This window comes from Plasmodium fragile, assembly GCF_000956335.1.
Source record: "Plasmodium fragile strain nilgiri unplaced genomic scaffold supercont1.14, whole genome shotgun sequence".
NCBI classification, from domain to species: Eukaryota; Apicomplexa; class Aconoidasida; order Haemosporida; family Plasmodiidae; genus Plasmodium; species Plasmodium fragile.
The window spans coordinates 260,574-274,025 of NW_012192594.1; the positions used below are offsets into that span (position 1 = coordinate 260,574).

Genomic DNA, 13,452 nt, shown 5'->3' on the forward strand with positions numbered 1-13,452 from the left:
CAACGTTGACACACACACCGTTCAGTGTGTTTACGAGCAGACCGATAGTTGAGTTGGCCGATTAAAAAAAAAAAAAAAAAAAAAAAACATTGTCTCTCTCCACCAACACAGTTTCTATTTTTGTCTTTCTCCTTTCTTTAATGTATGCACCCGTGCCCTCTCCCAATTGACCAACGGCATTACACGCGCTGCTCCGATTTGTCCCGACGGCAGCTCCCATTTTCCGTGACGACTGCTCCTTCGTTTCGTCAAGCCACCCAACCATACTCACTTGTTACCATGCTTATGCGTGAACGCCCCTCACCGTTTGTTTCTTACATCTGTCTACACGTACATTTACTCCAGTTAGCGAGTCGTTGTTTTGTTTCCGCTCGCTCCAATGGAGCCTGTCCCATCCGGCAGGACATGTCCTTCGTCGCGTTGATTTAGTTTACTGCTCTACTCAGACGTTCGAACCCGTCTTTGTGTCCCTCGTTGTGCTGATCGTTGTGTCTGTCCCATTCCATTTTCTTCTCAACTGTTTCTTTTTTTCCATTGCCCCTCCCCCTCCGCATGGACCGCCAGTCATCGCGAGATCACTAACGTGTGATGTGCGTACTCGGCGCTGAAGGGGGCACGTGCGATTGTAGTTGAAAAGCTTCTCCCTTTTGTCTCCTTACAAGCGGTTTAGAAATACGTTTGACCAACCCGGTGGGAGACACAAATTTCTTCGCATCGCCCCAGTAACAAAACTAAATAATTAGAAGCAAAATTGTACCACTCTATCGGAGCGTCGCTGCGTCCATGCCGAGCTAGCAGCACATGTTCTACGTGACCTCGGAAGTTGCTCCACCCCAGGTCGACCATCCTAATCATTTATTAGATGTAGGATCTTACACGCGTGCACGAACACATACACACTGTCCCTCCTTTCTCGTCTTCTCCATGTTGATGTAACACTTGAGCACGTGTTGATCCGTCCTGTCATTGAAGTGGAGCAAGATTACATGCACCAGCCACCACGAACCCTCATTCTTACGTAATCGCATGGCTGGCAGGAAAAGAAAAAACATAATAATAATAATAAATAATAGAGGAAGGGAACGCATCATTCTGCATAAGGACATGCTTCCACTCCGCACCCCAACTGACCATCCAAATTGAATTTATAAAAGTGACGACATTTTTTCAGGTTGTAAAATTTCCCCGTTTGTCTTATATTTTTTTTTTTTGAGCCCGTACGGTTGAACAGTTGGTTGTGTTGAATGGGTTCCCCTGTTTGTCGCTCTAATCAATGAGACAATGGTGACATCCGTTAGAGAGGGGGTGATGTCTACCCACCTGCACACAAACGAGACCAGTAATCACGTGAACCAACTGCTCATTAATAATGGAACGCCCAACGAACACAGCTACGAAGGGGTAGAAGAGGTGGAAGCGGTGGAAGAGATGCACGTCATAGACGAGGCAAGAAGCACAAGTGCACACAGCGGTGTGGGGATCACCAATCAACTGGCGCAAAGGATGAGTCTCCAACGTAGAGTACACCCCAGTGATTACATGCACCACGTGAAGGAGGACAATCACACCCTTACAAACGAGAATGACACATTTATGAATAATTTCATGAACATTTATTTAAATGAAAAGAAAAACACACAAGATTGTAATGCGACGCAGTTCACCTCCAACCAGTATACACACACGAATCATCTCTTCAACGAGGAACACTCCTACGTACCCACAAACCAATATGATTACCTCAATGAGGCGGACACCAATATGGGTCACTTCTCTGAAGCAACCACCATGGAGGGGAGAGACAACCATGCAAGTGGGATGAGTATAGGGACAGAACATGCCTCCCCTGAAGTTTTATACATGCACATGATGAGAAGTGGTGAAAGGAATGAACCCTTTATTGGTGATCACTGCCAGGGGGATTATTCCCCCAGGGAAAATTCGCTACTTAGGTGTAATGGTATTAATGGAGGAGTCTCGCCGTGTGTCTTGAAGAACGGAGGTGCGGAAGACGCGTATAAGGTGCCCTCAATTGGGGACCACTCAAGAGGGGACAAGCCGGACCACGGCATGATAGACAGCATTTTAAAAAGGGCCCTGCTCAGCAGCGACATTTTGCAAAACGAAATTTTAAGCAGCGAAATGTTAAGCAGTGAAATGTTAAGTAGTGACGTGCTCACGGAGGTGGGCATGGTCCCCAGCGTGGCCCCACCGCAGCAGGAGGGCACCGACCACCACGCCTACGCTCGCCACGGAAATTTCACCCCCGGGCGCGAAGACGCCGGAATGGAATTTCACCTGAACAGTCAGGCGATTTTAGCCCCAGATCATCTGGCTAGCCAAAATGCCCAAATAAATTATAACGAAATGAATGGAGGTGCGTGTCAGCAACTTTATTCAGACAGTTATTCAGACAGTTACCGACCTCGCCTCGAAGGGAATCTTTTTTACAATACACAATTCCATGCACATGGAATATCAAATGAAAAGGAAAACAAAAATAATAATAAAATTAAAAATAAAAATAACCATCCCAATAGGGTACTAAATCGAAGTTGCACAGATGGACTTCATGTCTACTACGAGCAACACAGCAGAGGGGGGGATGGCGGTAGTACGGGGGAGAAAAGTCTGTATGTGTCGTCAGGGCGAGTGAGCAACGCCAGTGTGGGCAGCGGGGCCCATGGCCAAAACATACAGAACACAGATTGGGATGATGAAGGAATGAACTACATGTCATCGTGCAGGTGGAGTGAACGCAGAACAGGAGGTAACTCAAGTGCTGCTCACAGTGATGGAGTAAAAGTAATAGGAGAAGGGTCCCCCTGTGATGTAAACCGTCAATGCACCCATTCCATTCGTAACAATGTAAATGTAATGAGCAGAGTAAGGCACCCTTCTCTTAATATAGCTTGTCCTAATGTTGAGGAAGAAGGCCCTCTCGATTTGTCATTTCAAATGACGTCGCCTTATACAAAGTCGAATGAGGAAGGGGGTCCTACCGAAGAGGAAAAATTATATTCAGATTACTCCACAAGGAAGTGTGAAGAGATGCATTACATTTGTAAGGAAGACGCGTCGCCCAATTACATTTGTAAGGAAGACACGTCGCCTCATTACATTTGTGAGTGCACGAAGGGACTTCCTAATTCATGTGAAAGATACTCGGGTGGTGACTTGTACTCGTTGGAGACGCAGATGGACGTCCTGCATGGGGGGGAGGTGTTATACAAAAGTGACTCCCCCCACTTGGGGTTAGAACCCTCCATCGAACACAGTATACAGTGTATTGATGCACGTGTAAAAACAGAACCCATGGTAGGGGAAGACAGTCAGGTGGTGATCCGGGACGCAGATGTGGACCAGGCCCTCCTCGACGATGTGAAGTTTGAACAGCGAGTACATAGTAGGAGCCTTCCACATGGAGTGATCACAGCGGACCCATCAAATGGAGAAATGTATTCTCGCATAACCATGTGTGTGAACATCGCTAAGGGGGAACATGCAGGGGGGAAACAACCCATGGCGAATACACCATTTAATGGAAGTGACCCGTACCCAAGTCTATACACGCAGGGTAGCATGATGAGCAGCGTGCCGAGCGCACAAACAAATGGCCGACGGATGAACCCCGTGGGGCCAGCGACCCCATCGCAACAGTGCAGTCGCTTCAACGAAGCAGACACGCACATCATTAACAGTGATTACCATTTTATGAACGCCGAAGCAGAAGCAGAAGAAGAGGAGGAGCAGGGACCACTCGCTACGGAACACTTCTACCCATATAATTACCAAAGGGACGTAATGTCTGTTGTGCGAAAGGAAGGACTGGAGGACCATTTGCCCCATCAGGAAGATTTATTTAATAGGCATAACGTTTCTCATTTCAGCCTGAACAGTGTCCTTATGGATTCGCTTGAAGATGAATACAATGCAAGGAACCGTGTGTCGTCTGTTTGCTCGAACAGCTGTGAGGCATCAGTGGGGACCCTCCACGATGTTAGTCCTTTAGGTAGTCCCTTAGCTACAGGTGCCACTACCGACTTGCAAAATCAAAACCCATTTTCACGAAATAACACATGTAATGTGTATGGAAGAGACTTGGGGGTGGTGGAAGGAATGCAGAGCAATCACTGCTCAATGATATTGCCCCGATTAATTCATAACGACATGCCTGCAGATGCAAACCATGATCTGGGTCTTCCTCCACTCATACGCATGGGTGAAAATAATTCGTTCAATCGTTATAATGACTTTAGTGAGGCGTCGCCCACGTGCGTTAATCTGCCCAGGGGTGTCTCCCACAGTGGCCTTGCAAATGGTGTCTCTTCAAGTAGCATCTCCCACAGCGGCCCTGCAAATGGTGCCTCCCCGAACGAACATGCCTTCGTGGGTTCTAACTGCTGTACCACCATCAACGGGATCAACGACCCGTGTTCCATGCAGGTAGTAGATGCTTCGAACAGGTTGTGCCTCCCCAATGGCACCACCAACCAGATCGGCATCTACAACTACGAATTGCTAACGTTCAAGCAACCCAGTAACTACTATGATGGTGTGAACGATGTCGTGGTGAAAGGAGGAAGACCCGATGATGTAACATATTATACCTGTGCCACTCAGTCGGTTGGAGGAGAAAATAATTATGTGCATGTTCGTGGGGACGATTTTGGCAGTACCCATTACTCCACCAATAACAACTTTGTGAGGACGAAGGAAGGATTCCCTCATGTCTCCACAGGGGAGTATGTACAGGACAGTAGGAGCAGCACCACGACGAGTGTGATAAATGAGGATATGGTGGTAGGAAGTGGCTTCTCCAGGGGGAATATGAACATGCAAGATGGTTCCCCGGTCAACACTCTACGCGATAGTGTGATCAAGTTAATGTCCATGATGTTGCAGAGGAAGAAGGGGGTAGGGGGTACCAACGGAGTGACAAGCACAACGTGTACAAATGACATGGTGTGTAATACGGGCTACGCGAATGTCAACCCTAGTCTCACCAACTACGATCGCTTCCCCAGCCTCAATCACAACACCACGCAAGGGTCCAATGAGCAGCGTAAATACATGACCTCACAACAGATGAAGAGTGTTCAGAGGGGAAGTTCACATCGGCGTGTCTACCCCGGTGTCGAGGCTCCATCGCGGAAGACACCTCTACAGAACAGCAAACATGTGAAAAGTGCCATAAGGATTCGCCGCTGGGCCATCCCACGAGTATCCTCCCCCCGCATGCATGAACCGCCCACCGCGAAACTGCGCATTGTTAAAATGAGTGTTGTTACGCGACATATGCGTACACCTCGCATTCACATACCTTTCATCACCACACAGAGTGTTAGCGGCAGTGGGAAAAGTCTCGCCCACCTCTTCCACCTTCGTATGGGTACCCCGAGAGTGACCACCACCAGGATGAGCGTCATCCGTTCAATCAACAATAGCTCCTCCACCCACCTCTCACGCCGAGACGAACAAATGGTAATGATGAAGAGTGTGCTTGGTGAGAATGAAGAAGGCCATGTCACGAATTATAATGAGGCGGCCACTACCGGTGCAAACGTACACTATGAAGAGAATAGGACATTCGAAACTAGCCATAATGATGAAACCCCCGTGGAGAAAAAAGCAACAAAAAAGCGCTCGAGAAAGTCCAGAGTAAAAAGAAAAAATAAAGTCTTTGGAGGAATTGTAAAAAAGGGAGGCATTTCTTTCGATTTGGAAGTTGAATCGCGTAGAATTAAGGAGACCCCCTTCTGTGCATACTCCTTGATTGACTTACTTAACAACCATAACGCTGGTAGGAGGGACGGGGGGGTGAAGACGACTGTGAATGGGGGGGGCTGTAGAGACATGTTGTGGTGTTCATGTGACATTCACCATAACGTTAACTGCTTCACCGAGTATGTTCATTTTTTAAGGGGGAAGACGATGGGGCAGGGGGAGAAGCAGGATCGTGAGGAGGAGCAGGAGCAGATGGACGAAAATGACGAAACCAGTGATAGTCGCGGTCACGATGCAAGGGAGGAATGTCCGAGTGAGTCGTCCCGCAACAAAACAGAAGGGGGCAAGACAGAAAACACAAAACAGCTGGGAAAGGAAAGAGAATGTGATGCAAAAAAAAAAAACTTCCTTCCACAATGTGAAAACGTATACTACAATGTTAATAAAATCTGGTCCTCTCATTTCAATAGGCCTTTGGGGGACATAGGTAGGAAATTAATATTAAAAGAAATTCGTGAATTACATTACAAGGATGCATTTAAAACCACGTCGCTTCTAACAAGAGAAGGACTCGATTACGGTAAGGTTCGATTCATGAAGGTAAGCGAGCTGTATCATTATATGTACGCACTGGGTGTCTTTGAATATGCTGTGAAAATTTCTCTGGAATTTGGATCCAACATTCGAATGAGCAGTGTAGTGACTCAAGGAAATTATCGGAACACGTGTAACAATTTGAATAACGGGTATAACTTTTGTTTTATATGTTGTTCATGCAAAAATCCTTCTCTGAGTTACATTCCCCTGGGGTTTCATTTGGCGCAACATCGCATGTATATAAAAAGCTACTCCACCTTTGTTGAAGAATTTGCTTCGCGCTATATTGTGAATGGGGCAGACCGCCAGTCCACACGGAGGACCCCTATGCGTAAGTTTCTTCCCCCCAATGCTGTCTCCGCTGTTGGCGCAGTTAGCGGTGTTAGCGGCGTTGTTAGCCGCGTGAATAGTATCGCTAGCAGCCAGAGTAGCAGTCCCACCAACGCATTAAGCTTCCGTACCAGCGGCGCCTTCAGTTGCGAGCCCAGTACCCGCTTCAGCTGCGAAGCGGACACCTCACCTGTGGGGCACATGCCAGAGAGGGAGCAACTCGACACACAGGCAGAGACACACACGACAGCATGCACGTAGGCAGGGCTATTCCGGATTACGCCACTACAATGTTAGTGACATTGGGGGAGCTTTACACACATCATTTGCGTCACACAAGAATGACTCTCCCGTAGGCGAGGTGCAGTGGTTAGTTTGAAGTAGTCTTCCCCAGCCTGCACGCACGGGCTCACCTCTGTTATGTACGTATGCATGCGCCGAGGCGTAAAGAGAGAGTACACGTAGAGGTAGCGGCAAAAGTAGAACCAGCAGCAGCAACAGCAGACAGACACGCACAACTGAACACCTTGCAACGTCCAGTGTGACCCACTTCACGCGACGCAAAACTTGTGTGCCTCTCTTCAATTAGCAGGTCCAAGTTGGCCTGATGGGTGGCAGCTCCCGAACGGCTACCCCGATGGGGAAACAAAGGAAGCGAAAGAAGTGGGAGAAACGAGCAAAGCGAATGAAGCAGCTCCGTTTCCACGCTGCGATTCAGGCGCCAGACGCCACCCACGTGTGCGCCCCGGGGCAACCTCCGTGGAGAACCGAATGGTACCTGTAACGGGTGACTTCGCGCGGGAGGACGTCCATCCTAAGGGAGCAGGCGAATGCCAAGAGGACACACACACGAACAACAGCATAAGTGACGCAGAGGAGGAAAGGGAAGTGCAGGAAAATTATTGCATTGGGGAAAACTTGAAGAAGGGTGATGAAGACGACAACGGGAGTAGTGGCATAGCGGCAGGTAGCACCACCACTGGCGATGTTAATGGAATTGCCTCCTGCAGCGTCAATAAGCATTCCAGTGGCTGCACCTCTGGTTACGCCTCGGGCGGTGGCTCCACTTGCCACGCGTGCAGCAGTCACTCGTACACCAGCGTCGGAAAGCACCAACCCTACGTCCCCAACAATTGTTCTGTGTACATGCCCGAACTGTTGAGCCACCCTCCAAGGGAGAAAAGCACCCCGTATGGTTACTACAAAGAAAGACACGATGCTACCAGTGAGGTGGCTGTATCATCAACAATGAAAGGGGAGGCATGTGCAAATTGGAAGGAGCTCATTTTGACCCTAATTAAAAACGAGGACAGTAATTGTAATGAGCGCGACGCAGAGAAGGACGGCAAATTAGTGAAGGGGATTAACAACCCATACGAAGTGAACGAGGTGAAAAACGCATGTCCCTACATTCATGAGGAGATTGCTTCCAACGGTGGAGGCCACTTGTACGTGGGGCAAGCAAAAATCTTAAGCCCCCCAGGAGCTGCGACAGGGAGTCCCCATGACAGCGTCAAGGGAGACGAGGAAAACATTGTGCAAGGTGAAAATGTGAAGGAAGTTGAAAGGGAAGTTGTGAAGGAGGAGGAAGGAAAAACTGCTCGGTTAGAAGGAGGCCCCTCCCAATGCGACGACTTCGTAACAGGAGACCCCCCCCAATGCGATGATTGCCTTCAAGAAGACCCCGAAGAATCCCAACTCCACACCGAAAGCGAAGGAGAAAGGCAGTCAAAAGGAAAAAATAAAATTATCTATCGCGGTGTCGAGGGGGACTTGGTGCAAGCGGAGTGCATGCACAGATATGGATTCCCAAGCGCGTGTAACAGTGGCGGTGGCAGTGACAGCGGAAGCAGACGCACGCGCGCAGAGGCCACTAACATAATTAAGAGGATCAAAAGGAACAAAGTCTACACGTCCATAATACATAACCTACGTAAGCAGATGTGTGCACGGAGGGGTGGAGAAAGCATACACAAGAAAATTAAAAAAAAAAAAAAAAAAAAAATTTCACTTTGGTGAGTACCAACCACTGTTTGGAGGAAGTCAAAGAATTGCTTTTGTTTCACGGACGGAAGCTAATAGACCTGGACGAATCTCAGCGAGTGGGAAGCGAAATGGTGTGTCGGTCGGTGCACGGAATTGATCCACATGCATAGGGAGTACTTGCGCCTCGGCCCTTTTCGTGGACAGCAGTCCTACAGATGATGCCGCAGGGAAACATTAACCGCACACCACTCCTTAACTCACACAAGACGCATGCACCTTTTTATACGTCAACCCTATTGCCCTCATGAATGGAACAGCAATATGGGGTGATGGTCTATGTTACGGTTGGACAGAGGTATACGCAGCTAATCCCCTGTCTGTCTTCTCTCTCTGTGTGCGGAGAAACTAACCAGAAAGAGCTTTCATTTTCGAAACGGAAAACCTTCAAAATTGAAAGTGTTGTCCCTGCTCAGGGGCAGGGGGAGGGTTACAAAAGTGCAACACCATCGTGTTACTAAAAAAAGGTTTTTTTTTTTTTTTTGTAAAATTGACCATGTAGACGGTGTAACTGCCATATTGTGGAGGGGCGGGGAGATGACCCTGCTTGAAAGGCCATCTGGCTAACGGTAAAATTATGTGCCTTCTTGCAATAGCACACAAAGGCATACACACTTTTGCGTGTGTGCTTCTCCCCTTGCGGAGGCCTAGCCAGGCCCAACCTTCGGAATGTCGAAATGCTCGCTAAGGGAAGCTAAGTTGTCATTAAACTTCTGCAGTCTCTCACGATAACTTTCCTTTAAAAGTTTTTCAATTCGTTGTTTCTCCCTTTTCTTTAATACCAGCTGATAGGCCTTTTCTGCCTCGGTTAAGTTCAGTTGTAAAACTTCCTTTAATTTTGTTTCATCGGCTTGCTTTCCCGTGCCATTTTTCTCAGTGTCCCTTTCACTTTCAAGTACATTTGTTCTTCCATCTGCACTCATGTCATAGTCCTTCCCTTGGCTATACCCTTGGTCATTGTACATTGTCCCAGTTTCTTCGTCGTAATTATTCCTGTCCGTTTTGTCTTCCGTGATTTTTTTTTTTTTTTTTTTTTTCCATCCCGTCCAGCTGCGTACTTGGAGTCTTTGGAATGGCTGCCTTTTTTAATTTTCAAATCCTTCAGTTTTAGCTTTCCTCCAACGAATTCACTGTCTTTCATTTTGTTTCTTTTGAGGTTTTACTCTAATGTGGAAAAGTGGGGCAAATCAAAATGCTGCTTAAGGACACACTGGGCGATCTTTTTCACATTATGTTCTTTTCCACATTTTTACCTGATCTGTTCAGAAAAAAAAAAAAATAAATAAACAAAAAAAAAAAAAAAAAAAATTTCCACTTTTGAATAGCTAGCTGGGGAAAGTGATGGTTATTATTCCGGAGTACGCTCGGGCGCCGCAACGGCGACGATTTTCCAGCATGTCTGCGTGTCTGTAACTTCTATGCGACTGTGCGACTATTCTCCCTTTTTTGCGCCCACTTCGGATGTGCTAACACTTGGGGGGCGGTCTTCTCATGACACATCATTCCCCTCATCCGCATATAAATAATGAAAAATGAAAATCAAAATGACTATGGAAATGCCTGCAGGGGGGTGGCATGGGTAGGATGGACGGTATACTCGTGTAGGCGGTACACTCGGATGGACCTCCTTCGCTCAGTCGCTGCGCCCGCTGCGATATCACTGAGAAGGATTTCGTGCAAATTCCCTTTGCAGCTATGAAGCTAAACAGCGGGCAGAGCATTTGTCGCCGATCTCCCAACATATATGCAGAAAATTACCCAGGATGTTTGAGACTAAGAACAGCTCATAGTCCATGGTGCTTCGTCCTTCTTTGTGCTTCCTTTGTGCTTTGTCACTTGTGCGGGAATTCTCACAAATGGGGTGATCAGTTGGGGGAATTTTTTTTTTTTTTTTTTTTATTAATTGGTAAAATGGCGCGCAAGTTACTTGTTGGGAAAAGATGTGCTTTTCCCCTTCGCAAGGCGTTTCTCCAATTTCTGCGTTTGCACCAACTTTTGCGTTCGCTGGTTGAGCGACGGTGCAGCGATTTTTTTTCCCCCACTGACGTGGTGCGTTTGGCGCTATCATGTTTGCAGGGCCCCGTTCGGGAACCCCGGTGAGCCACCAACCGACCGATAAGCTTCACGATGTACCTTTTTACCCACGTCATATAAAATACTTCAAATGGAAAAATCACCTCCAGCCAATTTGCTAGTTCCCACGATTCGTTCTGCTCGACCGCAATTTCACTCCATGTGCCGGCCCCAGCGTGTTGTCGCGCGGAGATATTTTCCCCGTGTTGCCAATCCAGCAGGGGATTGAACACATCGGGGGTGGAGGGCAGTATTACACCTTCACTTGGGGAGGGTAACGCTCCTACTAGTTTCGTCCCGCTGTGTTATAGGGCCATCGCGTCATGTGGATATAGGTCACGAGTGAATCCCCACAAATACGATGATAGCATACGGCTCGCCCGCGCTGAGGAGGCACACCTCCGTGCTAGCGAAAAGGTTGCCAAAAGGGAAAAAGGTTTTTCTCTACCTGAACAGCGCAGGTAGAACCTTCTCCTCCATTTGTGTGGACAACTTGCGAAACATCGGAATTAGTGCACACATAGATGCAGGAAAAACCACTTTAACAGAAAGAATCTTGTACTACACAGGGAAAATAAAAAGCATACATGAAGTTAGAGGGAGCGATGGAGTAGGTGCAACAATGGATTCAATGGACCTAGAAAGAGAAAAAGGAATAACGATCCAATCAGCAGCAACGAATTGTAACTGGGATTTTCACGACAAAAAATTTACCATCAACATAATTGATACCCCTGGACATGTGGATTTCACCATCGAGGTGGAAAGATCTTTACGTGTGTTAGATGCAGCCATACTTGTTATTTGTGGAGTATCCGGAGTTCAAAGTCAAACATTAACAGTGAACAGGCAAATGAATCGTTATTTCATCCCACGAATATTATTCATTAATAAGCTAGATAGAGATGGTGCAAATGTGGAAAGGGCACTTAGTACCATAGAGAAAAAGCTAAACTTAAACACTCTCCTGTTGCAAATGCCAGTTGGAATTGAGCAGAAGTTTAAAGGAGTGTATGATCTTGTGTTGAGAAAGGGTTACTTATTTAAAGGTGTAAATGGGGTCATAGTGGAGGAAGTGAATGATGAAGAGGTGACTCTACACGATCCATCCTTTTCATACGAAGTGATGGATATGCTTAGAACCCGTATGTTCGAAAAGCTAGCTGATGTGGATGATGAATTTGCTGATGTCTTCCTCAACCAAGAAATTAATGATATAAAGACAGAAGACGTGATTGCTGCCATACGCAGGTGCACCATCAAGAATGCCATTGTGCCCATCTGTCTGGGTAGCGCTAAGAATAATGTAGGTGTTCAAATTTTGCTCAATTATGTGTGTAGCTTTTTGCCCTCTCCCCGGGAGGTGGGTAGTTATGGCTACGTCTACGAGGGGGGTACAGACGCAGGGAAGGATGCCAATGAGGAAAACTGTACCCCTGCACAGGGGAAAAGCCGAAAGCGTGTCGACTTGCAGTGTGACAGCGCGCTGCCCATGGTGGGTTTCCTCTTCAAAATACAGGAGGATGCGATGCATGGCCAAATGAGCTACTTCCGCATCTACCAAGGGAAAATAAAAAAAAAGGATAACATAATGAACATGCTAACGAGCAAAAAAGAAGTCATAAAAAAAATATTAAAAATGCATTCGAACATGGCCCAAGAAGTGAATGAGGCACATGCAGGGGATATCGTTGCTATTAATGGTATCAGCGGACGCACAGGGACGACCTACACGAATGGAATCGCCTCGAATTTACATCTGCTAAATATACATGTGCCCAAGCCAGTCATATCGGTGGCAGTGGAAATTGAAAAGAAAGGAGACATGACCAAGCTGACCAAGGCATTAAACAAGTTCGTCAAGGAAGACCCAACCTTTCACGTAAAGACTGATGAGCAAACGAAGGAAATTCTATTCGAAGGAATTGGAGAATTACAATTGGAAATTTATAAAGAGAGGCTAAAAAGGGAATATGGGATAGGGGTACAATTGAAGAATCCTAAAATAAATTTTAAAGAAACCATTACCAAACCATATGAATGCACATATACATATAAAAAACAAAAGGGAGGTGCAGGATTGTATGCACATGTTCATGCGATTTTCGAAACCGTGTCTGATGATTACAACGAGACCAGTTACTGTTCCTTTGTTAATGAAGTGGTGGGAAATGATCTTCCAAAAAATTTTATTTTATCAATTGAGAAAGCCTTTAAAGAACAAGTTGAAAAAGGTTACCTGAACAGTTCAGAAATTATTAACATGAAAATGAGATTAATTGGAGGGAAGATTCATGAAGTCGATAGTAATGACTTGGCATTTAAAAGAGCCACCATTCATCTTATTAAAGAAAACTATCAAAACTTTGTTCCTGTACTTCTTGAACCCATTATGTTGGTGGAAATAATTTCACACTACGAACATCAGAGCAACATCCTCACCAGCATCACCAAGAGGAAGGGACTGGTCACCAACATCGTTAACCAAATGAACGCTGTTCATATTTACGCCGACATCCCCCTAAAACACATGTTCAATTATATCAACGAGATTCGCTCCATTACACAGGGACAGGGTACCTACACCATGGAGTTCGCTCGGTACGAACAGGTCCCCAAGAGCGATTTGGACGAGATCCTGCGTGCAGCAGGAAATGTCAATAAGCGGTCTGAATAGGGCAG

General features: G+C 46.6%; 4 protein-coding genes across 4 annotated transcripts; 2 read left to right on the top strand and 2 right to left on the bottom strand.

Annotated features, from left to right (window-relative positions):
• Positions 1-1,281: 1,281 nt before the first annotated feature.
• AK88_01614 (uncharacterized protein) lies at positions 1,282-8,810 on the top strand (the record flags this gene model as incomplete). Its single annotated transcript, XM_012479249.1, has 3 exons — positions 1,282-6,811; positions 7,247-8,587; positions 8,698-8,810. 3 exons carry the CDS (start codon positions 1,282-1,284, stop codon positions 8,808-8,810), a joined length of 6,984 nt encoding a protein of 2,327 aa, XP_012334672.1.
• A 534-nt stretch (positions 8,811-9,344) lies between these two features.
• AK88_01615 (uncharacterized protein) lies at positions 9,345-9,838 on the bottom strand (the record flags this gene model as incomplete). Its single annotated transcript, XM_012479250.1, has 2 exons — positions 9,345-9,690; positions 9,756-9,838. The coding sequence occupies 2 exons, from the start codon at positions 9,836-9,838 to the stop codon at positions 9,345-9,347; spliced, it is 429 nt and encodes a 142-aa protein (XP_012334673.1).
• Positions 9,839-10,186: 348 nt separating this feature from the next.
• Positions 10,187-10,492, bottom strand: AK88_01616 (uncharacterized protein; the record flags this gene model as incomplete). Its single annotated transcript, XM_012479251.1, has 2 exons — positions 10,187-10,257; positions 10,456-10,492. The coding sequence occupies 2 exons, from the start codon at positions 10,490-10,492 to the stop codon at positions 10,187-10,189; spliced, it is 108 nt and encodes a 35-aa protein (XP_012334674.1).
• A 639-nt stretch (positions 10,493-11,131) lies between these two features.
• On the top strand, positions 11,132-13,447 carry AK88_01617 (translation elongation factor G; the record flags this gene model as incomplete). The annotated part of the gene is made up of 1 exon (XM_012479252.1): positions 11,132-13,447. One exon carries the CDS (start codon positions 11,132-11,134, stop codon positions 13,445-13,447), a length of 2,316 nt encoding a protein of 771 aa, XP_012334675.1.
• Positions 13,448-13,452: the final 5 nt, after the last annotated feature.